General features: G+C 42.1%; 1 protein-coding gene across 1 annotated transcript; it reads left to right on the forward strand.

Moving 5' to 3' along the window:
• The first annotated feature begins 1,186 nt into the window (after window positions 1-1,186).
• pik3c3 (phosphatidylinositol 3-kinase, catalytic subunit type 3) lies at window positions 1,187-27,044 on the forward strand. Its single transcript, XM_083789226.1, has 25 exons — window positions 1,187-1,562; window positions 4,101-4,289; window positions 5,640-5,783; window positions 7,606-7,735; window positions 9,645-9,731; window positions 10,464-10,559; window positions 10,651-10,737; window positions 11,154-11,258; window positions 13,146-13,238; window positions 13,647-13,832; window positions 14,283-14,422; window positions 14,970-15,051; window positions 15,807-15,874; window positions 15,974-16,079; window positions 16,634-16,750; window positions 17,632-17,763; window positions 18,210-18,338; window positions 19,396-19,465; window positions 19,987-20,051; window positions 21,485-21,569; window positions 22,095-22,169; window positions 23,114-23,282; window positions 24,023-24,113; window positions 24,575-24,700; window positions 26,649-27,044. Exons 1-25 carry the CDS (start codon window positions 1,498-1,500, stop codon window positions 26,661-26,663), a joined length of 2,652 nt encoding a protein of 883 aa, XP_083645352.1. The 5' UTR covers window positions 1,187-1,497; the 3' UTR covers window positions 26,664-27,044.
• Window positions 27,045-27,923: the final 879 nt, after the last annotated feature.

Consider the following 27,923-nt stretch of genomic DNA (forward strand, 5'->3'; position numbering starts at 1 on the left):
AAAATATTCAATCTACAAGCCCACAATGTGTCGCGATGTCCAGGTCACAACTGTAGACATAGTTGAACTTGTCCGTGTCCATCTTCACGGACAATGCAACGCATTGTGAGTTTGTAGATCTGCTATTTTTTTTTTTTTAAGATATTTTTTTGCGGCTTACGCCTTTATTGATTTTTTAAGGGATAGAAAGTAGGCTGACAGGAAACGGGAGAGAGATGGGGGGATGACATGCGGTAAAGGCCGTGTCGGGTCCGGGAGTCGAACCCGCGGCACACCGCGACTGGATCACCAGTCCGGTGCCCAGACCGTTACGCTACGGCCTGGGCTGATCTGCTATTTTTGAAAGATTTTTATACATTTGAAAAACGAAGTATATTTTATGCCGATACTTTTGTACTTTGCCCACCACTAATAGGTAATCTATTCACCATTATTACACGTACAAGTAAATACATGGGTATTTTGATCAGTTTCACTGTTATCTCTACTCTATGCAGTAAAGGAAAGAATTAATAGATTTTATTTGGATATTATTCTACTGTTAGGAGATGTTGATTGTAGTCTAGCTCTGGTCCATAGCTCGCAACGCATTCGAGCTATGGACCAGAGCTATTGTGGTCATAGAAACATTCATGTAAACTAACATATTATTCATGTCTTGAAAGAACCACAAATTACACAATCAATGGAAAGAAGCCTTCAGGCTTTCTTGTGTTCATCCTTTTGACTATTGCTTTTTACCTGTGTCAATCAAAAACAATACAAATGTACTTGGGGCGAGATGGACTGAGTTTATATTTCTATTTAGTTATTTATTATTTTCTATTCATTCCTATTTATATTTTAGATTTCTCTACAAAGGACCCATGTAGCGCTTCTTCTTTTCTATTCCTATTTATATATTTGAGTAAAAAATAATATAACAGATTGACATGCTCGGAATGAATCCACTGGTGGTTGTGTCTGAGCTTTTGTAGATCTATTTTCATAAAATTCTGTCAGAACCAGAACACGCTGTCCCTTTAAAGTTAAAATACTTGAAACTCCGCCCCGGTCTCGCTTCCTTCCTTGACGTTTCAGACTCGACAGATCGATGCACGAGCGGCGTGATCGACCCGGATTGGCCTTTGGGCTTTGCGTTCGCGGTGCATCGGCCAGCTACTAGTTTTGCCTGGTTAGGGGCATTCGGCGTTCCATCCTGTGTATTGTTTTGTGCACACAGCAGCAGATATATATATCATATACATATAACATCAAATCATGCGTGTTGGTGTGGCTGTAATTATCTTGTCTTTACCGTGAACACAGGGGACATTTAGGTCTGCTCTTGTTAGACTTGGACGTGTGTTCGTCAAACCGTGCGTGACATATAGTTTAATCTTCGTGCACTGATCCGAGGCCTTGTCGCAGCAGTCCCCAGCCAGCCACCACTCGCTGAGTGTCCGTCGGCGATTTCATGTTTTCTTGTTTAGAGTCAGTGTTGTTTACCGTCTGAAGATGGACACGGACAAGTTCAACTATGTCTACAGTTGTGACCTGGACATTAATGTTCAACTGAAAATGTGAGTTTTGTATCGTCTGTGTAAGTGCCTTAACAATACAAGTACAACCACAGTACTTATTCCGTGTAACCATGTCTTGTGACTTGACATGATTATGTGTGTGTGTGTCTGTCTGTCTGTCTGTCTGTCTGTGCGTGTGTCGGGCAGTGTATGTATACTTTAATTCGGACCTAAAGCGTGGTATAATGGTATTATATTATTCATTACTGCATGTGCATACAAGTTTGTTAATATGATTGTTTGTTGGCTATTACATTACAATGTGTGGCAACAACAAGGTCACGAGTAGACCTTTCTTGGATTACAAAAAACATTACTGCGAAATCAAACTTCCAACTTTTTTTTTAATACCAAAAATATATAGATATATTTGCGAATATATCCTGTTCCACTTTTTAATAATCTAAAAACAATCACACCCATCATGCACAGATAAACGATAGGAAATTAAAATATATGTGCCCCATATCTATCTCCTTTCACAATCACTGACCACTGACCACTAGTGACCATTGACTGACCAGACCAGTATGCCTCCCCCCATAATCAACAACCCATCAACACCTCCATCGAACCCACCTCCCAGCCTATCGAATCAATCAATCGGATTTGGGAAGGTTTCTGGCCAGGGGGTCAGAAGGTGAGGTGTGGATCGACTACTGGGACAGTGGGGAGCCAGACCATCTGCAGCTCTCCATGGCAATTATATATTAATTTAAAAAAAGCGTCCTTCTTATTTTCCAGATAAAATCCGGGCTGATTATGCAGTTAGTTATTTCCTGTAATCTGATTATGTAGTGAAGTCTTTACTACCTAAAACCCTGCTCATGACTTCAGCTACAGAGTACACTACAGATCTCATTACATGCTGTGAGGGCCTTAATTTACACACAGTTGTCCTGTTGTTGGTGTTATCATGTGAACAGCTCACCCACTGCACCCAGTCTCCTGTCCCGAGCCTGCTAACAAGCTCATAAATGATCCAGATCCGTTTTTACCGTATGCCTGCTATTTTTGCAAGTGTTGTTAAAACACTATTGTGAGAATAATCATTGCTAGAGGTGCAGCAGTGGTACATATACAGTACTCGTACAAAAAGTATTTATTTATTCATCCACAACACCTAAATTAATTTGCTGCCGTTCACTCTAGCATCTTATATACATTGCGCATTTTACTATACCATACTTTGATATTTTACGTTGTATTGAACAGTATGATAGGCCCGCTCTACTATACATTTGTACAATGAATATTACTATTATTGTAAGATCATGATAGGGACCACAAAATTCAAACGAATGCTCACAGTTGAAAGCATAATTATTATTTTATCATCATATAAATATTCAATGTCTTTGGACCTGTATCCTGGACAGCTGGACTATCTGTTTCTGTTAGAAATGTTCCTCTTACAATTTCACTTGCTTACCATTATGTGTCCTGTATGAGTTCTGATTGATTGATTTGAATACTTATTAACAGTTTGCAGAAAAAAGCACAGGAAAGTACAGTTCAATACAAGGTCTGCTAAGAGGATTTAAAGCCCAAGAAAGCCTATGGCTTGTTTCCATTGAGGTCCTTCATATTCAATTCATCAGAACATTTAATGGCATATAAATATACAGTGCATCATATAAATGGTTAGAAATCAAAAAGGGGGAGGGGGGACTTTGGCTTTTTACTGGGGCCACTTTCAAATTGCAGCCATTGAGAGCGTTTTTTGAAGGATAGTAGGGATTCACATTCCTTGACGTTTTGTTGGTAGAGCAATCCATATGTTTATAGAGTTTATTTAGCCCCTTGTTTGAGCCAAATCTGGGTTGAACGTAATTGGTGGTGCTCCTTCAGTCCTCTAGTGTTGTGATCGTGACTGGACGGTGTTGACGTTTAGGAAGTAGTAGTTTGAGGTACATGGGTGTCGTGTCTTTGTGGTGTAGCCTTAGCATATCTTGTAGAGTAGACCAGGCCCATTGCAAGTTGCTGTCGTCTACCCTAAGGGCAGATAAGATTCACACTGAGTCCGTTTGATTCAAACTGTTCCCGAATCCGATTGCCTGGTCCCCACTGGCCATGACTCACATTGGCCTTGATACTTAAGTTCCCACCCAAGTACACTTCATTGTACTCAAAGCTGTATATACAATTCGTATCCCAACCTGAAGATGTGTCTTCTGTATACTGAAGAGCTGGAGAGACAGGGAGAACCTGAACAAACACTCAGTGACTATCATACTTACTATCATAATATAATCTGTAATATTGTGTCTGTAATCAGGTGAGCACACACTAGTTAGTACCAGACTATTGTAATGGCAGGCTGTTCCAAAAGTTTTTATTCTTCTAAACGCACACCAGGACAGCGTGAACAATAATATATACATTATGATAACATGGGAGAAATGTTTTTTCTCTTACAAATCTCTTGTATGACACACACTTGAATGTAATTACAGTTTCTGCATCCTATTTTGAGTGAATGAATGATAGTTCAAACCTCTTTTTGCCTCACTCTGTCTCTCTTCTGCTGTTTTCTAGTGGCAGTCTAGAGGGCAAGAGAGAGCAAAAGAGCTACAAGGCGCTGCTTGACGACCCGATGCTACGGTTCTCGGGCCTCTACCAGGAGAACTGCTCAGACCTTTACGTTACCTGTCAGGTGTTTGCCGAGGGCAAGCCCCTCGCGCTGCCCGTACGCACCTCCTACAAGGCCTTCAGCACACGTTGGAAGTGAGTCCCTATCTCTATTGGTAGCCCGAATCAACTTTCTTTAATTTAAAGGACCCCCATAACCTTTGAGTGTGTATTTCATTTGTACACGAGTTTCAGACCTGTAAGGGTCCTTTTGGAACCCCTCCAGTGAGCACTGAGGGTCCCTAGACCCCACTCTGAGAACCGCCAAGCTAAAAGGTTCATTCTTTGCGTATCCTAATAGTTAAGTGGCTTGGACAATACATTTCTGTAAGTACTAGGTCTGCACTTTTTTATGTCCAAGTAAAGCGCTTAAGCCTTAAACATTTCACAAAGTACTGTACTGTATCGAAAAATGTTCCATTCTCTGATATCTAATGCTGCTTTCTCTACTGTACAATTACACCATTAAAGCTCTCTCACTTCACCTCTGCTCTCACCAAATGCTGTATGCCTTCTTTTCCACCTTTAACAATGAACAGATGGCAACTGTCTTTGTTGTTTTAAAACTTGACATAAATGTATTTGGAGGGCATTAAACACAGTGACTTCCGACACTTTCACCTTCGGCGGCGCCGATAGCCGCGTGGTTAAAGAGTGTACCACATACTGTAGGCTCCGATGATGCCTGACAGCGAGAAGAGGTGCTCCGATCAGGTATTGTGGTCCCGATCACCAATAGTTCTTCGGCCGATACCATTCTTGTGCGTAAGGGGAGAATTTGAATATTTCCCAAATTATTATTATGTCAAAACTGTTCCTGTGTGTGTGTGTCTGTGGGAGGGGAAGGGGAGAATGTTTAGGCCTGTCACAAAGATGCAAAACGATATTATGCTATATATACTGTATCTGATTGACTTCTTTTTTCAACTTAAATTTGATTCATTTTTCATTATACCACTTAAAAGGTATAAAATAAGTTCAAGCTATATTTGTCTCCCGAGGAAGAAATTTGTATTAGACAAAGGACCCGCATGCACGCATGGCCCTTATGCCCATGTCGCCGCAGAGCAGCACCAAATACATCTTTCTTGCAACAAGAGGCAAGCTGTGGCCGCATCTCTTAACAGCCAGTCCCCAGTTCGATTCCCGGGCTGGGTGGAATTTGTTTAGGGCCATAGCGGAATGATTTTAGAGGCCGTCTGGAAATCAAAGAATTAGGTCCCAGGTTCGATTCTTGGACCCGGCAATGTGTCGAGGTGTCCCTGAGCAAGACACTTGACCCCTTATCCCTCCCCCCACACGCTCACTTGAGAAGCACACAAAAAACGTAAAAAAGAGAAAAAAAAAAGTTTCCTGCGTGGGATATAATGGGTCATTATTATGATTATTATAATTTTTTTAATCCTTATTCATCTTCTCCTCACTGTGTCCCTCTCCTATGTGCAGCTGGAACGAGTGGCTGAGGTTGCCAGTGAAGTACCCAGACCTGCCTCAGAGCACCCAGGTTGCCCTCACCGTATGGGACGTCTATGGACCAGGACGAGCGGTCCCCGTCGGAGGGACTACCGTCACGCTCTTTGGAAAATACGGGTGAGTGAGTCTGTCCCACTCCCAGCATAGTAACCAGCAATACAGTGTATTTATCATGCAACATGACTATGAGACATGGGACAGTTTAGTAAATAAAATGTTAATGCCATTCCAGTAACTCTAGTGTCCCAATTCTGGGCATGACATCATAGGTCAAGGTGAAGAGTTTTGGTGTAGGGGGACAATAGGAGGGGGGCATGTACTGTATAGACCCCTGAGGTACCTTAACCTCACATCACCAGACGTTCCACCTCGGAGGAACGTCTAGGCGTGGTTTAGACCGAATTTTTTTAAATAAAAACTCACCATCGCTTTGTTTTGGTCCCCTCTATTGAGTTATGGTCCCCCTGTTTGTTTTTAGTCTTGCCAGACGTTACAAGTTGTAATAAAATGTGGATATACCAAACAAACTATTCCAAGAAACTTGTCAAATTCATACGCCACATCAAGGCTTTTATTGGGTAGGCCCTAAAATGATGATCCAGGGAATTATTTTGGGTAATTCTGATTGCGGTGTCGGGGTTCCGGCCTGATGACTACAAACGAGACTAACAACATGGCGCAAGTTATCATCCGCCCCAAACCGGATTATGAAGCCCAAATCACAAGTGTGAATGAAAAGGGTTTTAAACTGGAATATACCAACAGTTTTGGTGGCTTTGGTGGCTGGAACGGTAACCCGACCTTAAATGATGTGTGGAAATTCAGTCCAAAGACCTTCTCCTGGAAGAAGGTTAAGCCGAAGGGGAAAGGTCCAGGTCCAATGAACAGTATGAGCTGTTGCATGGTGGGAGATCGTATCATCCTCTTTGGAGGATTGACAGGATACAAGGGATACTTCTGATGAGCTGTATATCTTAGACTTTAGTCCTTCTCTTAAGACTTTATGTAAACTAGCAGTTATTCAGTACTGTCTGGACCAATCAGAACTCCCACACAACATCAGGTGGGAACTGGTAGCCATGACAACCAACAGTGTGCTTACTGCCAACAAGGTACAGAAAACATTGAGTCAACTAAACCAGACGCTGTGACTTCCATGTGACCAGTCTATGACATCACTCATGTATTGTGTGACATCACTACTATGACACCAGTCATCTCCATATTTGGGCAAGCTTTCAGCCGAAGCCGACCTGAATTCTTTTGTTTTTTACGTGTAAAATGTGAGAGAAAACAAACAAACTGAAAACATATTTTACTACTGGCAGCGTGGACATGAAAATGATGATGTCTTCCTGGGACCTAAACTTAGAGCAGCAGCTAAAACCATCGGCAGCACAGAATTACCCAGTCTCCATAACATCTATCTACACCACTCGTTGTTTGAAAAAAGCCCACAATATCATGGAAGACACCAGCCATCACGCAAATACCCTGTTCAAACCACTCCCTTCCAAAAAAACACTACCAGAGCATCAAATCTCGCACTACCTGTCTCAGTAACAGTTTCTACCACCCTAGGCAGTCAGGCTGCTGAACAGCTGACCTTGAACTGTTTTGTCACTTCACTTGCACTTTTCCCCCCTGTTTTTTTGTCTTTTTCTTGCACTATAGATGTTTGTTTATGTCCTGTGTATGTAAGACTGAGAGTGCTCTGAGTGGTATGCCTCCCAGGCTATAGCGGTACCCTGCTCAACTGAAGTATATCGGGTTAAAGCGGTTAAAACGTGACCATAATTTGTGGCCGATAAAATGTTTTCCTATTCAGTCCATTTCTAAAAATAGCCTTCATGTTTTCCAAAATGGCGGATCATCATAACCTGCCGTTGGGTTGAAACGCTGCTTGAAAACTCTTTCCTGTCTCTGCGTGGCACTGCAGAATGTTCCGTCAAGGAATGCATGACCTGAAAGTGTGGCCAGGAGTGGAGGGGGACGGAGGTGAACCCACCACCACACCAGGACGCACCAGCAGCAGCCTGTCAGAGGACCAGATGGGCAGACTGGCCAAGGTACAGTAGGATGTGTACCCTTTTTTTTTAGATGGAGGACAGGGAGTATGTTTGTAGGAGGAGAGGTGAGAGAGGAGGGGAGAGTGGCATGCGTTTCTGTAAAGGAGACGAAGATACAGCACTATAGTTACACTAGGGCTAGGCCATAGAATTAGATGCCTCAATATCAAAATTGTGACGATATCCATTTTCTCTAAAAAGAAAATGTGAAATGTTGCAGGTAAGAGCAAAATTACCCATTGTGAACTTGTAGATCGGATATTTTCGAAACTGCCACACTTATGTCATATGATTGATATTTATTTTATTTTCATATCCCATATCAATATCATTGCGAACGAAGTGATTACTATAGAAGCCGGCCTAGCTTGTCTGTGTGTCACGCTGTAACACCACCCTCCCGCCACCAGAGGGCTTACGAACTGAAATTGGAACGATACTGAGAACCAATAGGAACTGAAATTGAACCGACAGAGGTCTGTGTGTGTGTGTGTGTGTGTGTGTGTGTGTGTGTGTGTGTGTGTGTGTGTGTGTGTGTGTGTGTGTGTGTGTGTGTGTGTGTGTGTGTCAGACTGCCACAACAGCTTCGTTCACTTCCCGCATTCACGCATATTACTTGTAATCACATTATGAATTCCAGATGATGTCTAGTCTCGTATCACAATATGCCATCCAGAATTCCAAATGATATCTAGTCTCATATCACGAATCGCGGTATGGATATAATATGGCTATATTGCCCAGCCCTAACTACAGTATACGTGTGACTGATCCTATGAGAGAGAGAGTGAGAGTGGCCTGTCTAAACCATGGTCTGTTCCAGGAACCTGACCTGGAGTTACTCGGTGATGTGAGTACAAAAGATGGAGTGGACGATTGGAATGCGGAATGCGTGTGAACTAGAGCCGAGTGGAATAGTAGTTGCAAATCGTCCATTTAAATTATTTGAAGGTGTGTGGATTTCCAGGTGGTTTGGGTTTACAGCATCGTGACAATCTCGATATACTGTACTTTTGTCGTATAGTAGTGTACTACATTGATTTAGATTTTTTATATTTTACTTCTGACAATTAAATGTATTTCCCCGTGTGGAGAAATCGAGCCATCTGGCAGCTACTGTAAGTAGGATTGGAGTGGCCTTTTCAACAAATTAGGCATTTAGCCAGAGCAATTTTACAGTAAGCAAGAACAACACATGGCAACACATCAAATACATAGAAATAGTCATCAAGGATCTTAAGCAAGCTAAGAACCTAACATCCGTCTAAACGGTTGAATATCTGTACAATGAAACTTTCAGCATACGCTATAATATGTTTGCCGGTGTTTGTGAAAGCATCACACATACTAGGTTCTTATAGTGACCTTCTGTTCTTCATTGCGTGAGTAGATGTTAGTGTATGTGTGTGTCTAGTCAATTAGCCCAAAGAGACACAGGCCGTCAATTGATGTTGACTTAGATCTTTTATTGTTGACCATTTTAATGCCTCTATGCTAGAATTGCATGTAAGCGTCAAGAGTTATCCACGAGACCTGGCTTCGTTCATAGTCTAAGCAAATAGTTGTAATAATTGGGAGCTTGTGGAATTGCAGTAAGCCTATCCTTGCCTATAGTGTTTGCCTGCTTGCCTCACGTTACTCATCATAATGTATTTGATCTTGTATCTTTGGTGTTGTATTTCTTTTTAATGCATCACTTGCCGCTACACGTGACTGGAGCTGTGTTTATCATGCCACGCAAGATGTAGTAGTCACTAGTCTGCACACTGTGTGCGCCATGCTTTTCATTCATGTACTAATTCCCTGAATTCGCCTTTCTCTCCATCTTTCTGTTGTCCTACCCTCCATTTCCTGTCTTTTGGCCTGTTTGTCTCCCGCTAACCCTTATGGCCTCTCTGTCTCCACCCAGCTGACAAAGGCCCATCGCCAGGGACACATGGTGAAGGTGGACTGGCTCGACCGTCTGACCTTCAGAGAGATTGAAATGATTAATGAGGTCAGTTGTACATTTTCTATTAAGCATTTGGGAATGGGCACATATGGATTTCTTTAATACAGTACATGCAGTATACATACAGTCACAGTCCGGATGTTTTGCATATAGAGCGGAACTAAAGCAGACTAGCTTGGGTGAAACGGGTAGACGGTGACACACGTTGGATCACGTTTGGAAACCCACCTTTTATACAGTGTTTTTAACCATTCTATAGCCGTTTGTATATACACACTAATGTTCATATTGTTTTTGATTGTCGTTTCTTGTCTTATCTTCTGTTTATAACCTTGCTCTGTGCAGAGTTTTGGAACCCTGTTTTGAAAGGTGCTATATAAATAAAGTTAATTATCATTATCATGTCAGCATAGAGAGTGCAGTGTGAGCGTAAAGGCCTTTAGATAGACCGCCAGTCAGTGTGTAGAGTGATTTGATGGGAATGATGTGCTCGCAGTCAGCTGACACCGCATGGTATGACTTAGGCCTATATGTGACACGTGACACACGTTAGCTTGAAAATCTGTTCTCTCCAGCAAGCAACACTGTCATACTACCGAGTATAAATTAGTCTTGTTTAGACCGTCCTTCCAGAACGAAGCTATCTGTGAACATAATCAGCTGGCTTTAAAGAAAGGAAATAAATAATAAACTGCGCCCGATACAATATCTTTTCCATAACGCTACTATATTTTTTGTTATGAGGAACATTGTGATATTGATTTGATGTCTCCCCAGAGTGAGAAGCGGAGCTCCAACTTCATGTACCTCATGGTGGAGTTTTCGCGTGTCAAAAAGAACGACAAGGAATACAGTATTGTCTATTATGAAAAGGTATGTGCATTTTCATACACACATGCCCTTTGCTATGCAGATGTACGATGGTGGTGATGATGTATTGATGATTGTCACCCCTCCCACTCAGGATGGAGATGAAACAACGTCACCAGTTCTGACCAGCTGTGACATCGTCAAAGTCCCTGACCCACAGATGTGTGATGAGAGATATGTGGTGAGTGGACAAAATCTTGAAATTAATTTTCTTTCTTTTTTTTAGCCCCTCCTATGCCCAGCTTTCCGGGTTTGTGTAAACACAAACATTGCCTTGTGATTGAGCTTATCTCCCCATAGCGATTGATTGGCTGAGCACAAAGTACAAATTGAAGATAAAAGTGAGGGCAGAAAAGTAAAGACGCCAAAAGTGATTTGCCGGAATTGACTTTTGTGATGATTTGATTGGCTGAGCACGGAATGTGATGTATGATGATAAGAGCGCCTCTCACTTAATTAGATTTTTATATGGTTCAGTTAATTTAAACATGAACACAATTGAAGGTATGCATTTACTGACACACTTCTTCAAAACATCCAAATGAACATATCAGTTTGCAGATGATAAAAGCTGAGTTCCCTTTTGCCCTAATGCAGGAGAACCTTGTGGAGAGTAAGCATCACAAGCTGGCCCGTAGCCTACGTAGTGGCCCCTCAGACCACGACCTGAAGCCCAACGCCGCCACTCGAGACCAGCTCAATGTGAGTTACTGCACAGTGTCACTGAATGGACCAAAAGACGGCTCTTCAACAGGGTCCGGGGACCTCTAGGCCAGGGGAGTTACTTCAGGGGAACTGCCAAATCTTTGTGTGATAGGAACTTTTTCCTTTTAACATTGATTGATTGAAGTATTTATTAACAGTTTGGAGATTATTATTTTTTTGTATGATTTTTTTTTTTGCGGCTTACGCCTTTTATTGGTTTTTTGAAGGGACAGACAGTAGGCTGACAGGAAACGGGAGAGAGATGGGGGGGATGACATGCAGTAAAGGCCGTGTCGGGCTCGGGAGTCAAACCCGCGGCACACTGCGACTGGATTACCAGTCGGGTGCTTAGAGTATATATATGAATAGAGAAGGCACCCAGAGGAAACCCTGAGGCGAAATGGACATAGTGGCCGAATGAAGGTATTGCAGCCTGGCCCCAAACACATGAACGCGCTGTCCGTTGACTATCATTGTACACGTTCACGACGGACGACGCTCGTGCGCGTTCAACGGCAGCGCGTTCATGTGTTTGGGGCCACTCACCATTGCAATCCGTCCCAGAATGCACTCTGTTCCTACCAGGAAGGAGGAGTGAAATCGCCTCATGCGCTTTTGAGCAACTTAATGCAAGTGGATGGAAGGAGAACTCGGGTGTCTTCTCTATTCATATATATACTCTAAGGTCGGGTGCCCAGACGGTTACGCCACCCCCTGGGCCAACAGTTTGGAGAATTACAGCACATTTCAAACTCAATACAAAACTGTTAACTGTGGACGACACCATAAAGCATTACACTTGTTTACAATAGGGTCCACTATGTTCAATTCATAACATTTAGAGACGTACAAATATACACTTCTATATAGCCAAAAAACAGGAAATCATCATCAGAGGAGGTAAAAAGGGAAAAAAACCATACAGTGAAGGGGAAAAAGGGGTGGGGGGGGATTCAGATTTTACGGGGGCCATTTTCTTATTGCAGCCGTCCGTAGGTGCCCTTTGAGAGTGGTTTTGAAGGAGTCAAGGGATTCACATGTCTTAATGACTGTTGGTAGGGTGTTCCACATTTTGGTGGCATAGGAGCGAACATAATTTAGTCCCTTGTTTGTGCCAAATCTGGGTTGCACATGGTTAGTTGAACTCCCTCTGGTGTTGTGGGTATGGACTTCGTTGACATTAAGGAAGTATTTAGACAGGTACATGGGTATCTTGGTTGTGCATCGAATCTTGTGGACCAGACCCATTGCAAGATGCTGATGTGCTATCAAACTAGCATCGCTATTGAGGGGAAATATTTCCTGAAAATAGTCTATCTACAACTTTTAGTGGTTTCGGAGAGATTTGGTGTAGAGGGGAAAAGTACAGAGCCAGAGGTTAAGTTTAAGTATCGAGTATGGTTGGCCTAAAAAACGTTGAAGACTCCTGGACTAAGGCAGCACCCGCTTGTAATATTGAGTTGTACCTTTCTCTATCATTTCAAGGTTTAATTTTTTTTTAAACGTACTCAGTCTAGGGATTTGGTTTGTTAAATGCCCAATATTATATTTAGGTTATATTGACATACATTCTGAAATAGTTTCATTTGAAGATTGAGGATTTGCTATTTGGAATATTATTTGCTTATACCCAAAATACAGATTAAAAAAGTATGTGTCTGTTTTGGTTACCCTTTTATATTTGTTTATCCATGGTGCCATGCAGTAGCTTCCACCAGGAACAGGGACTCTAAACATTCAACAGATTTAAAATGATTATTTTTCGTTTGCAAACTGAAACAAAATATTTTGCCAACCAGGTTGAAATTCTTGCTAGAGAATGTTAAAAGTTTTAGTTGAGGTTTCAGTGTTTTGTGTAAACACATTGTACCTGGTGCCTTACAGACCATCGTGAATTATCCTCCAACCAAGCAGCTGAGCTCTGAGGAACAGGACCTGGTGTGGAAGTTCAGATATTACCTCACTACACAGGAGAAGGTGGGTCTGTGCTGTTCATTTCTCTACGTACTTACCATCACGTTTCTAATAAATTCGATCACATTGTTGATATTTTGACATAAACACATTCATGCGTAAAATCTCTGAATGTGCCGCTGTAAGGTTTTCACAGCACAACTTCAGCAGCGTTTCTGAGACACAACAAAGACTGTTCAGTCTTCAGCAGTCATAGTGATATATTGTGATGGTGTCCCTTTAGCACCTTTTACTCTTAAAAGCATTAGCATCACAAACATTTTAACAACTTTAAGCATATTTTATCTGGATCTTGGATATGTATTTCTCTTCTGGGGGGTCCCTGGCACAAAGTCTTTAAGGGTCCCTGACATGAAAATGTTGGAAACCCACTGGTTCTACTGTATGTTCTCCTCTCCTCACGTCCACCAGGCCCTGACAAAGTTCTTGAAGTGTGTGAACTGGGGCATGCCCCAGGAGGCCAAGCAGGCCTTGGAGCTGCTGGGGAAGTGGAGACCCATGGACGTGGAGGACTCCCTGGAACTGCTCTCCTCTCAGTTCACCAACACCACCGTCAGACGCTACGCCGTGGCACGCCTGGAGCAGGCCGACGACGAGGTAGGAGACCTGGACACTGCTGTGTAGGGGTGCGACCGTTAAAAAAATGGATAATTGAATTTACAAAAATGATATGTTTCGCTTTTTGTTCTTTCAAAGTTACTTAAGTAGCGACTATAGCTGATCTACAAGCTCTTGTGGTATCTCATCTAAACACATTGCATTGCAACGCTTTGTGAGCTTGTAGATTGGCTCTACGTACTCTCAGTGGAGGCTCCTTACTGGCAGGCGAGCCAGTAGGAGAGAGAGACACACACACACAGCGGGATAAATACAATTGGGAGAAAAAATGGGTAAAAAGCAAAAACGAAATAAAAATAAATAAAGAGACAGCGTCACAGTCTGAAAATAGCAGATTTATAAGCTATAATATATAATTGGCTTAAGTGGGAGGCTGCCATCCTCATTCTATCATTCTGATAACGATATGCCTTGCTACTGTCCTCCTAGGACCTACTGATGTACCTTCTGCAGCTGGTGCAGGCCCTTAAATATGAGAACTTCAGTGACATCCAGGGGGGCCTGGAGCCAGGCAGTAAGAGAGACAGCCAAGGCCTCGGAGAGAGCTCCACACTGGGGGACCTGGACAGGTCAGTAGTACCAGGGTAGGACGTTACTGTCATCAAGCCCTGGCAGTTCTCTGAGGACTCTGGGCGCATGTAACCTTAACCCATTCTGACCTGAGATCAGATTCTAAAAATGTCTTCTGCATCCTGACAGTTTTCTGACAAAGCTATGTTTCTATGTCAGTCGTTCTTCGATTTTTCAAAAATAGCAGACCTACAAGCTCGTGGCGCGCTATGAGCTTGTAGATCTGCTATTTTTCAATAGCTAAAGCATAACGTAATGCTAACACCAAAATGGTTAAACTGGTCATGATGTTTATAATGTTTCAGCAAGCCGTGAAAGTTTTTCAAACCATCAGCGATGCAGTGTCTTATTTACTTGATCTAAATTTGGCATTCAGAATTGAACCAGTATTGGCCAGAAATCTGCTTACTAACTGACATTGTATTTTCTTTAATCAAAGATCGTAGATCAATAGGAGATGTTAATGAACAAATCGGCATTAAAATTGCATTTACTCAGATGTACAGTGTTACAATTGTGTTTGTCTGCTGTTTGCATGCTGTATAGCTCCCAGATCCTGTCAGGGCCACCTGTGTCCTCCCCTGCTTCCCAGAAAGGCAAAGAAGCATCAGATGGTGAAAACCAAGAGGTAAATTAAACAAAAAAGGAAAGTGATGATGGCTGTTATGTTGTCATTGTTATTCTGTTAACTACACATGGACAAGTGATGCTATTCCTTGAATTACGCTGAACATGTAATGCTATTTCTCTAACTACACTTGGTCAAGTGAAAACAGTATTCACTGGATATCAAGTAGCCTGGGAAGCATTCCTTTTTGGGTTTAAGTTCCGGTCGAGACTCGAGAGCGGATGGTAACTTACGTCATGTTGTAGTCACTGATGTGTAGTCATCAGGCAGGAAACCACATTCGGAATAAGAACTATCCAAAATAATTCCCCACAGTCATAATTGTAGGGCCTACCAAATCTAATCCTTGATGTGGCATAGTTTCGCCGATTTTGAAAATACAAAATTAATATAAATGTGAGTGTACTTTACAGAGACTATTTAGCCTATGTTATACCTTTGTTATCCCAAGGGGCAAATTATATTTTATTATGTAGGCCCTAAAATTATGATGATTTTGGGTAGTTCTTATTCCGGTTGTGGTTTCCTATGACGTTGGATATCATCCACTCCCGAGTCTGACCGGATCACACAGCGATTTAGAGGCTTTCCTCCGAAGTAGAAAGCCTGGTGATGCGAAGGTTGCATGTATTTTGTATGGCTGCAAAATGTTAAGAAGTAAAAGATTTGTTTGCCAACCATGTAGGTAGCATCAGTAATTGGCTGTAAGTAGCCTGTGTGACTGGTTCTGTATATTCTTTTTGTTTCTTTATTAGCAAGACCTATGCACCTTCCTTATCTCTCGTGCTTGCAAGAACTCCACTCTAGCCAACTACCTGTATTGGTGAGTAAAATTCACTGAAAATGTTTGTGTGTGTTGTGGAGAGAAAGCGTGCATGCCCATCTGCTGCTCATGCTGTGTATTGCGACGTGTCTTGCTCAGGTATGTAATAGTGGAGTGCGAGGACCAGGACACGAAGCAGAGAGACCCAAAGACCCACGACATGTACATCAACGTCATGAGAAGATTCAGCCAGGCGCTGCTGAAGGTCAGACCCTACAACTGCTTCTGCAGTTTTTCGGCCAAATTACATATCATTTTGGGAGGTCCTTCAAATGAACAAATTTGAGCACCACTGATTATAGCAACATTTTGGGCGGGAACACCTTTTGGTGTTTTAAAGCATTATGTTATACTTTAGCTATTGAAAAATAGCAGATCTACAAGCTCATAGTGCGCCACCGAGTGGCACTCTACGAGCTTGTAGGTCTGCTATTTTTGAAAAGTCGTGAAAATGTGGCGCAAATCTTTGAATATATTCTTTCAGAGCGAACATTTTTAACTCAAATCTTTGCTTCTGGCTCCCTGGAACAACATATTTTCAGATGGGGGTCGGCGGCCAATTACATATAATTATTGGGGTCCTTGACATGAAATATTGAGAACCACTGACATAGAAACATTTCGACGTCAGGCCTAAATGGGTTAACAAGTTTAAGCACCACTGATTATAGCAACATGGGTTTTAAAAAAATGCACTGAGATACAAATGTGACTTCAAATTCAAAACGTCTCCCCCTCTGTCTCTGGCCCAACCTCCAGGGTGATAAGTGTGTGAGGGTGATGCGTTCTCTGCTGGCCTCCCAGCAGACCTTTGTGGACAGACTGGTGCAGCTGATGAAGGCCGTGCAGAGAGAGAGTGGCAACCGCAAGAAGAAGGTAACGAACCGCACCGACATTACCCAGAGTATGTGAATGTATACCTTCTTGTGCTTGAATAGCCCATTCTGACCTGGGATCAGATTCTAAAAATGTCTTCTATACATCCTGACAGTTTTCTGAAAAAGCTATGTTTCTATGTCAGTCGTTCTTCGATTTTCAAAAATAGCAGACCTACAAGCTCGTAGCGCGCCACTCGGTGGCGCGCTATGAGCTTGTAGATCTGCTATTTTTCAATAGCTAAAGCATAACGTAATGCTAACACCAAAAGGGGTTCCCGCCCAAAATGGGATAGAGAGATGGATACTTTATTAAATTCAGATATCCCATAGCGCATGCAGCAAGGTTAGCAGGTACAGGTTAAAGCTGAGGAAAGACTAATATAAAAAAAACGTATGAATAAGCATGAAAAGGATAAAAAATGTCACTAGGAATAATAATCCTTTGTTATTGCACATATGCGCTCATCTAAAAATCCATTAAATCCAATTTTATGATATTTAAAAGTGCACATGAACCAACCAGAGCTAGAGCTTGAGAAAAGACCATTCTGTTTGGAAAGAGAAATCTGGTTGTTTCCTGTTGCATGTGTGCATAATGTATGCATGCGTACAGACTGTTAACACAATATATGCCCAAGACGTCCACAGACATCCTAGGAACTACCGCACGTAGTTCCTAGGACGTCTGTGGACGTCTTGGTAAAAAGAAAAAGGTCAAAATGTGGGCACCCCACGTCGCTATTTTGAAAGAATGAAAGGGCAAATGATGTGTTAACATGCAGAATGTATCAGTATTATATTTTGACTGTTAACTTAGGGAATGCATTAGTTTTATGTTTGTGCACAGACGGTTAACAGTAGTGTCCTGTTCTGTGTCAGACTGAGCGCCTCCAGGCGTTGCTAGCGGACAATGAGAAGGTGAATCTGTCTGAGATCGAGCCCATCCCTCTGCCTCTGGAACCACAGGTCCGGATCAGAGGCATCGTCCCAGAAACGGCCACCCTTTTCAAGGTACGGCAACAAAAACATAATCTTCACCCCTCTCCATCTGGCAACTGTTTAGATGTTGCTTTTTTGAAAAGCTCTGCAAGTAACTCAAACATTTTCAAAAATTCAAACAAAAAAAAAGGAAGGAAGGAAGCGGAAAAGAAGAGAATATAATTTATAATATTGTCTCTAGAATATCCTTTTATGCTATGCTATTTGGGTGACCCTGTACTATGACCAAGTAGGGCGTTATTTTACATAAAGAAAAAAAAAAGGTTAGAATGTGAAGATAAGGGTTTTCTGTGGCTTTGGGAATATTTTCGTGGGAACTAAACGGCATGGCTCCCATGTAGACTTAAGTTAAAAGTTAAATGTTTTTAAAAGCATTGGAACGGCACATGAAATTGCATGTAATTGCATTTGACATGAAATTCACCGTTTGATCTCTTCCGTATGTGTACATCTGTCAGAGTGCTCTGATGCCAGCTAAGCTGATCTTCAAGGCAGAGGACGGAGCGATGTATCCAGTCATCTTTAAACATGGAGATGACCTTAGACAGGACCAGCTCATTCTCCAGATCATCTCCCTCATGGATAAGGTCTGCATAGTGCATACTCTGGCAGGGTCATATTATTCTATGTGGGGTTAGGTATTAGCAGATGTGGCTTAACCACATCTTATTTGAGGAGCTCTGCAACAACATGATCTAAATCAGATTCCATGTGACTTGTTTGCGTTTAGGCTTATTTAAACAAATCGCATTCCAATTTTGCTAGATTTGGCTGCCAGTTTTAACACGCACATCTGTGACAGATCCGATCTGGTCACTTGCAAATGCAGTGTGAATGGTCGGGCCAAAAGATCAGATTTGAGAAATAAACCAGTAAAGACGCCAGAGGGCGAGAAGCGACCTCGCCCTAAAGGGCGCGTGCACGCATCCGCCCGGGTGACAGCCGACTGCTGGGCGAGCGCTGGTGCTTTGGCATGGGGGGGTCAGATCAACACATCCGCCTGGGTGACAGCCGACTGCTGGGCGAGCGCTGGTGCTTTGGCATGGGGGGTAAGCTACCAGTTGCGGCTGCACCTAATAACTTTGGGGCAGGCCCGCCTAGAGTTTAAATGGACGGGTATCAGTCAAAAGGGAGACATCGAAGAGGAAGGATGGATGGGGAAGGATCAACATATGAAATGTCAGAACAGGTCAGCTCCATATATGGAGATCTTTTGAGGTCAGATGTAGAGTTTGCTGGCCAATATTGATGACATCGGGGATCTCCATCCCTGATAATGTCACATTACAATTTACAATTTAGGCATTTGGCAGACCCTCTTGATCCAGAGCGACTTACATTAAGCAAAAACAAAAGCATGGCATACATCACATATATAAAAAGTAGTAAAAAGTAGTAATCATGAATCATGTATAAACTAAGAACGTAACAGTGGAGTATCTATGTCAACTATACATACTATACTATATCACATGCTCCATCCCTGATGATGTCACATGCCCAACCAACACACACACACTGATGGGAAATGCACGATTCCATAGTTAACCGAGGACCTTTGGTCGCAATTAGATTTGAATCATACTTGACTGGATGGCTGGACAGTCTAAATGAGGCCTTTGTTCGAATTTTCTTTCAATATAGCTGCTGAGGAAAGAGAACCTTGACCTGAAGCTAACGCCGTACAAAGTCCTAGCCACCAGCACCAAGCATGGTAAGAGCTACTGCTAGCTTATTATTACGCTACGTTCTCATGTTACACATACATACAGACATTTGAGTAGGATTGCTGCATGTTATGTAGCCTGTGTGCCACTCTGAAGAAGAAATGTCTTCTACATCCTGACAGTTTTCTGAAAAAGCCATGTTTCTGTGTCAGTCGTTCTTCGATTTTTCAAAAATAGCAGACCTACAAGCTCCTAGTGGCGCGCTATGAGCTTGTAGATCTGCTATTTTTCAATAGCTAAAGCATAACATAATGCTAACACCAAAAGGGGTTCCCGCCCCAAAATGGGTTAAGACAAATTGAACATTCCAACAAGCCTAGACCAAAACAGCTTCAAGTCAACAGATTAAATTACAGGTATTATAATAATAATAATAATAATTACATAACAATGAGGGACGATCTTAGATATGGAACATGTTTTCATGTGTTTCAGCATTAACTTGACCTTGCATTGTGTGTGTGTGTGTGTGTGTGTGTGTGTGTGTGTGTGTGTGTGTCTCTTGCAGGATTTATGCAGTTTGTCCAGTCTGTTCCTGTAGCCGAGGTTCTGGCAACGGAGGGCAATATTCAGGTACTGAATACTGTAGCGTTTATTTAGTGGTATTATTATTTATAAACCCCTTATCCTACCATCACACTGACCTCACACAGGCAAGCAAACCGGCCAAGCACGTGTAGGCAGGTTTCAAAAGATGAAAAGGAAAATGGCACTCCCATGTCAAAATGCATTCCATCAAACGTTGTATTGTATTGTTTGAATTGTAGTTTGCTTCCCAGTGCGGTGAAAGAAGACTTAGACGGGTGTACGGTGACGTTTGTAAGCTTTTCCCAAAACAACTGTTCTAAAAATAAAATAAAAAACCTACACACCTCAGTCACTGTAATTGCCTTAAATGCACTGCTGTTCGCCTGGCGACTCACTCAAACCGCGCACCTCACAAGTCTCATATAAAGTGGATGTTAAGCCTCCTTCCCGCATCCGTATAGTCTTTACAGTCGTGTAAATGTATCTTGTATAAATAAAAAGAATCAAAACAATTATAACATTTATAGCACAAATGCAAGCCTCCTGAGCTCCATACAAGTGTCCCTTTTATAACAACAAGAGACCATAATTACACTGGAGGTGTGGTTTAGTTGACATAGTCAACTAAACAAGGATCTAGTTCATCTGACAGGCACCCAACAGGTGGAAGGAAGCCTGGCTTCCCAATATACTACTTGTTTAACCCATTTTGACCTGAGATCAGATTCTAAAAATGTCTTCTACATCCTGACAGTTTTCTGAAAAAGCTATGTTTCTGTGTCAGTCGTCCTTCGATTTTTTTTATCTCCAAGCTCATAGCGCGCCACCGAGTGGCGTTCTACGAGCTTGTATGTCTGCTATTTTTCAATAGCTAAAGCATAGCATAATGCTAACACCAAAAACAGTGTAGTATTGTCATTTACATTACACTGCTTAGCCGAAATGGATATTCAAAGATAATGGAAGGGAAATCCGGATGACGGCTTCCTGCCTCGGAGTAGGTGTAATCCCAAACTATCTATCTATAGCATTTGGAGATTGTGTAATAGCTACGGGGGACTAGTCCCTAAGTAATGGAAACAGACACGTTGGGGGAGGAAACGGCAACATAACTTTACAATTTACAATTCAGGCATTTAGCAGACGCTCTTAATCCAGAGCGACTTACATTAAGCAAGAACAAAAAAAGCATTGGAATACATCACATAAAAAGCATTTATCATGAAACATGCGTAAGCTAAGAACGTAACAGTGGAATATACATACAGTATGTACTATGACGTGCTATGACTACATGCAATGCAATTATAGTGCTGTCTACATAACATGCTATAAGTCTGTAATATCAAATGCTATCTAAGTCTACAGAAATGCTATCTAAGGGGGTAGGGTAAGTGCTATGGGCCATGATGGAGTGTGAAAAGGTGGGTTTTCAGACTACTTTCAGACTAACTTTGTTGTGTTCCTTGCTGTGACAGAGCTTCTTCAGGAAACACGCGCCCAGTGACAAAGGTCCCTACGGCATCAGTTCTGAGGTGATGGATACATACGTCAAGAGTTGTGGTGAGTCTCCCTGCATTCGGGTCTCAGTAGGCCTGTCACAATTATTACATAATCGCCCTATTGTAATTACGGTATATTGCATGACTGTCAATCGTATGTGCCATTTTCAATAGTAGCTGCCCTTGTCCGCTCAAGCTTGTAGATCTGCTTTTTGCATTTATTTTGTATTTATTTTGAAAGTATACAGTTTTAACATTGCCTATCTTGGTCTTGTAAGTTATTTGTCTCATTTGCCCTGTGCAATGTTTGTTTATTATAAAGCAAATGTGAACAGAAATGTAATGCTAAAAACACATTTAAATCATTAATAATTTCTCTGCCACTAGCCGTTAGCATAAATGACACTAGCCCCCAGCAATTAAAGCAATTATAGTACGTTGCAAAAATAATGTTGAATTGTGGGGGAAAAAAGTGGGTGAAGTTAATTGTCAGATGGAATCATGTCATGATGGTGACAACCCTAGGTCAGTCCAAGCAGGACCAGTTAGTCCAAGCAGGTTGATAATCCCTTCTCTTGGTCTACAGCTGGTTACTGTGTCATCACATACATCCTGGGAGTTGGAGATAGACACTTGGACAATCTACTACTCACTAAGACTGGTGAGTCATTTAAGACATTTTCCACCCTTCTTAACACGTTCAGTAAGACTTTTGAAAACATGTATGATGCGTAGCCTGCGGAGTTAGTTCAGGCAGACATACTCGAGGGGGTTCATGCCGTGCTCAAAGGCGCATACTATACTCAAGGGGTTAACATGCTGCATTACTATGTGGGTGTACTGTATAAGCGTGTCCAAGTCCCACACATCATTTGCTGATGTTCAGAAAGGTACTTTGTGCTCTTTAGATACCATACCTCTATAAAAATGACACAGTGTACACATCGAATAAACACAGCAGATAATAATGTGTTACATGTCTTCTGTTATTTTCTAGAAGTGATTACTTTACAAAAGGTCTCAATTGTTCATAAATAATGTTTGTTCATGAGCTGGTCACTGAGCTCTCATTGACTCCAGTGCATTCTGCCAAACTTCCGGGTAGTTTGGCTCCCATGAAAGTGTCATGGCGCAGCCCAGTCACGTGACCACTTCACTTCCTTCTCAGAGCTTCCTTGGTTGTTATGTGATGTTTGCTCCCACCACCACCCCAGCACCACCGGTGGGCTCTGTTATTTATGCTCCCCAGGGTTTTTTTATTGTATATCTATCCCCCTGCTCTTAATGTTTTACTATGATGTTTAATCGCGCCGAGCAGGGAGAAAATGGAGACTGTCGGAAATCATTTTTGAGAGCAATGTTTAGCTGTGTGTGTGTGTGTGTGTGTGTGTGTGTGTGTGTGTGTGTGTGTGTGTGTGTGTGTGTGTGTGTTTACATGGCTGTCATGTTGGAAACGGCAGTAAATCAGCAGGGCCCGTTATGGAGCGGAGCGGTCTGTTATCAAGAAATGACACACCGCTGAATTCAGCGACTGACCAATCGGAATCAAGCGTTCAACCAAGCCATGTAATAACTACCTACATTATGAACCCACCCCCTTCTCAGGGAAGCTGTTCCACATCGACTTTGGCTACATCCTGGGCCGCGACCCCAAGCCCCTCCCCCCGCCCATGAAGCTGAGCAAGGAGATGGTGGAGGGAATGGGAGGCATGCAGAGTGAACAGTACCAGGAGTTCAGGAAGCAATGCTATACTGCCTTCCTGCACCTCCGGAGGTACACAGTACAATTCAATGTTTCAATTCAAAGGGCTTTATTGGGCATGAGAAAACATGCCGTTTAAAAGTGGAACAATACAATCAAAACAAAATGTATGTACAATTGAAAGTCAGAATCTCCCATTAAATCAATTTCTATGTACCGAGATCACTCGATGCAGATAGTGCAGGAAGGTTGTGTTCCATTTGATATCCTTCTATCACAGCAGTTCACGAATCTTGCTGCTGTCTTTGCACATTGTTGTGTACACACACACACAAGCGCGCACACACACACACACACACACACACACACACACACACACACAAACACACACACAGAGAATGGCCACACACAATAGTTGCAACTATTTTATTAGCAATTATATATGTATTTTTTGTTACTGTATTTAAATATGTAAATAATTATGAATAATCATTTAAATTATGTTGGATTAACTCTTGCACATCTGCACACTTTCTATTCCTAATGCCATTATTCTCGCGTTGCCAGACTGTTGCCTCTCGCAGTTTTCAAATGCTTCCGTCATACAGTCTGGAGCAACGGAAAGGAACATTGCGCACATTTATCCTAATATAATTTATCCTATATGAACGGAAATGGCAGCTTCCTTACTCAGATTTCGGGAGGTGTAGTTCCAGACTATATCTAGCATTTGGAGATTGTGGAATAGTTGTCTGGCTACACGAGACTATAACGCTATCAGCAGTGATAAAAACAACAACTCTCCTCTGCAGGTACTCCAACTTGATCCTGAATCTGTTCTCTCTCATGGTGGATGCCAATATTCCTGACATCGCCCTTGAGCCTGACAAGACTGTTAAGAAGGTAGGTTACCATTTCCCAGCTGCCACTGAAATAGCCCTTAGCAAAAGCCCCATGCACCTTTGTTGTTATTGTCGCTATAGCCTTCAAGCTGCGCTTGTTTGTAAGAGGGAGCGAATTCCCAAGCCAGAATATTGGGGGAGCACACGTTTTGGTTCAAACGGGTGCAGTACTTAGTTTAGACAGTTTTTGGTTTAGACTTGTCATTGGTTAGACCAGTCATTAGTCCTACAACTACAACCTATCTCAAACCCTCACCCTAAACCTAACCTCCCACGGGGAAGCACACCTAACCTTAACCCATGTCTAACCAATGACTAGTCTAAACTAAGTATGCACCCCGGTTCAAACAACGTCCTGCCTGCTTGCCTTCCGAGTTGGCCAGCCGGGGTTGGATTTTTCCAGCCACCTATTAATGCTCTCTGTGTATTAGTGTGTAAGTATAAATATTTGTCGCCCTCTAGGTGCTGGACAAGTTTCGTCTGGACCTGTCGGACGAGGAGGCGGTGCACTACATGCAGAGTCTGATCGATGAGAGCGTGGGCGCTCTGTTCGCTGCCGTCGTCGAGCAGATCCACAAGTTTGCCCAGGTGAGTGTCTGCAGACAGGAGTTGTTTTTAACCCATTCTGACCTGAGATCAGATTCATACGAGGTTTCCACTGGACACACACTGGTCTGATTATCCCATTCTGACCTGAGATCAGATTCTAAAATTGTCAGTCGTTCTTCGATTTTTTTAATAGCTATGAGCTTGTAGATCTGCTATTTTTCAATAGCTAAAGCATAACACCAAAATGGAAAAAAAGCAGCCAGCTTTAAAGAGATGGAGTACTTGTAGAGAGGCTGGGGAATTGGGAATTGGCGATACTAAATTGGGACTTGAAGGGGAGAAATGGTTTTTGTTTTTGTTTTATCTTGAAGGGGCATGCTTTGCACAATGACATTAGTCTTTTCATTATGTCTGCCCCAAGATCTCTGTGATTCATACAGTACGTTTGTTTACCTCAGTCACTGGTACTATTTTTTTCTTCTTTTTTTTCTATGAATCTGTGACCTGACACCCATACTGTTACAAAACGAAAAAACTAACTAACAAATCAGCAATTCAACAGCGCCTGACACAGGCATTACCTCTCCTTCAAATAGAAATATATAATCCAAAGCAGCACAGCACACGACGAACGGCATTTTGCATTTATAACTGAAATAAACCCGGAGGCTTCGTGGAAACGGCACACGCAAGTGTAAAAGGAACGGCATTTTGCTTCTCTTGCCGTAAATTGAACTGAAATCAAGCGTCATTTAATCGAGGCTTTATGACAGCAGCGAGACGAGTGCTTGCTGCGAGGCGCACGCATGGCTCGCAGACCAAAAGCGGACGCTTTTTGAGGAATGAAACGAGCAATAGACTATCGGCGCAATCAGAGCTGCCTGGGAGAAATGCGAGGCCCTGTGCTTTAATAATTAAGTAATTCATATCCAAAACTATACAAAAATCATCACATTTCTATCTATAAGGACAAACCTTATTAGAAAAAATATTAATGGCATGGGAAAGCCTTTTGAAATGTGTATAGGTTACTGAATTGCAGGTGCTGCCAAATAGTATAATTACTAGGCTACCTCATGCCAGTCAGTTGCGCAAATATAGGTCAGGTCAATTAGCAGCGCAGAGCAGCTAATTATTGGATTAGGCCTATAATTCTTCTTTCTTCAAACCAGAACGAGCCACGAGGTAAGAAACAATATAATTCTTCACTGCTCACAGCACCCAGGCAGGTGTTCTTAATTGCGTCGCATTCCTATCAAAGTAGCCTATATTTATTTGGAGAGAGAGAGAGAGAGACTCGCAGGCACGAGGCCCATGTGCAGCCACACCGTTCGCACAACCTAAAAAGCAGCTCTGTCTCTGAGAGTACAATATTATAGTTAGTTACCGTACTTATATTAGTGCAGAAAAGAGACAATAAATCCCGCTTTGGAGAAGATTCGCTCCGAAGGGTATTGTAGACGGTTGTAGTTGTTGTACTACTATTAATAAATAAGGCTATGTGATGAACACATTTCTGACTGGCATTCGGCTTTGCCCTCAGTTGGATAAGCTTGTGAAATGAAAAATGTCCACATGACAATATTCCACAGGACCTTTTTAGTTCCCAAGATCAATAATAATGCAATGTCATAGGTGTATTTAATCGACATGGGAATGTGACTTTGAATACCAACGAATGTTGTTTAAACTGTATTAAAAGTTTCATATTTTTTACTCTTGTATGTATTGTTGTTGTAAAATGTTTTCTTGGTTTGATATGCAAAATGGCCAATAACTTTTTAAATCATTAAAAAAAAGTGCTTGATGTCAAAGGGTTTTCCTCTTGCTGGGCGGAGGTCTACTTTTGCAGCATAGCAACTTCAATATTTACATTTTAAGCCAAAGAAGTACAGATGCATACTTTCCATCTGTCACAGGTTAAAAATCTGACAGAAATGTTTTATGGCTTTGGGCTGTATTAACCAACGTTCACCCCTCTCCTCAGTATTGGCGCAGATGAGCAGAACAGAGGCTGGACTGGAAAGATGGATTTCAGTACTGTTACGAGTCATATAGGCTCTCCGCAAGTTCCTGCAACATGCCAGGTGTGTGAGAGGTAGAAGCCACCATGACGCCAAGAATGCACTGCCAACCTCTCTACTGCAATACAGATAAACAAGGACTTGGACCGCCTTGGTTTGCTCCTGTAAATATATTGTATATTAATTATTAAATGAATGAATGGATACTTGAATGAATGAAAGGTATGGCCAAATTAAAAAAAAGTTGATACAAGAACTTGTAAATAGCTTTTTTCTTCCATAACCTCCTGAATTCTAAAAGACAATCTGTGTTTCTTCTTTCTTTTTTTTTCACCATTTCAGCCCAAGAAAACGCTGCTATGCAGTGGTTATGGCGCTCAAGATGTTTGTTAATTGAGCATCACTGCCCATCTGTGTGTAGTTATACTGTCCATGCAGGGGGTTTGAAACAAGGTGACCCCCCAGGGAGTGTGTGAGTCATTGAGCGAGTGGGTGACTAATAATTTCCTGACAGACCAAGAGGGAAACCGGGGCAAAAGCTGTGCATTTCTCAAAGCGATGCAGTGCTGATCTGTTGGCTCTGTATACAAGAAAGATGTGCGATACATACATATGTCCATGATACGCGTTTCTTGTTTTAAGGCTTACTAGAGCAATCTTTCACAAAGTGTAAACTAATCAGTGCTAAGCAAATCAGAAACCCATTAAAGCTATTTTTCCTTGAGCGGCAGTATTAGCCCTAAATTACTAGCTGGAATTACAGAACATTAGGACCCACTTCAACTTATGTTAAAGTTAAGCTAAATTGATCTTCAGTCTAAGTTGGATACAAAAGTTACAGGTTAGTAATCATGGCTGTTAAGCAAGGAACAAAAAACAGCTTTGTCTCATCACAGGTGGGTGAAATTAATTTCCGTACAAGCTCCCATTTGTAGTTTTCAGGAAAGGGAAGACATTTTTAAATGGAATTAAGAAGACCAAGGAAATTAGAAAACAGGGCAAAGGGGCAAGAGCCTAATGACGGCAGTGGCTCGGGTAAAGTGGCCGGTAGAACAGGCTGAACAGCCAGATGGGAAGGTTCCCAGTTCGATTCCGGGGTCTCCCAGAGTTAGTGTCGAAGTGTCCTTGAGCAAGACACTGAACCCCTAGTTGCTCCCGATGTGCAGGTTGGTGCCTTGCTTGGTTTCCGCCGCCATCGGTGTGTGAATGTAATGTAATCTATGTAAAGCACCTTGGAT

This window comes from Protomyctophum parallelum (assembly GCF_964188405.1).
Source record: "Protomyctophum parallelum genome assembly, chromosome: 18".
Classification (NCBI taxonomy): Eukaryota; Metazoa; Chordata; class Actinopteri; order Myctophiformes; family Myctophidae; genus Protomyctophum; species Protomyctophum parallelum.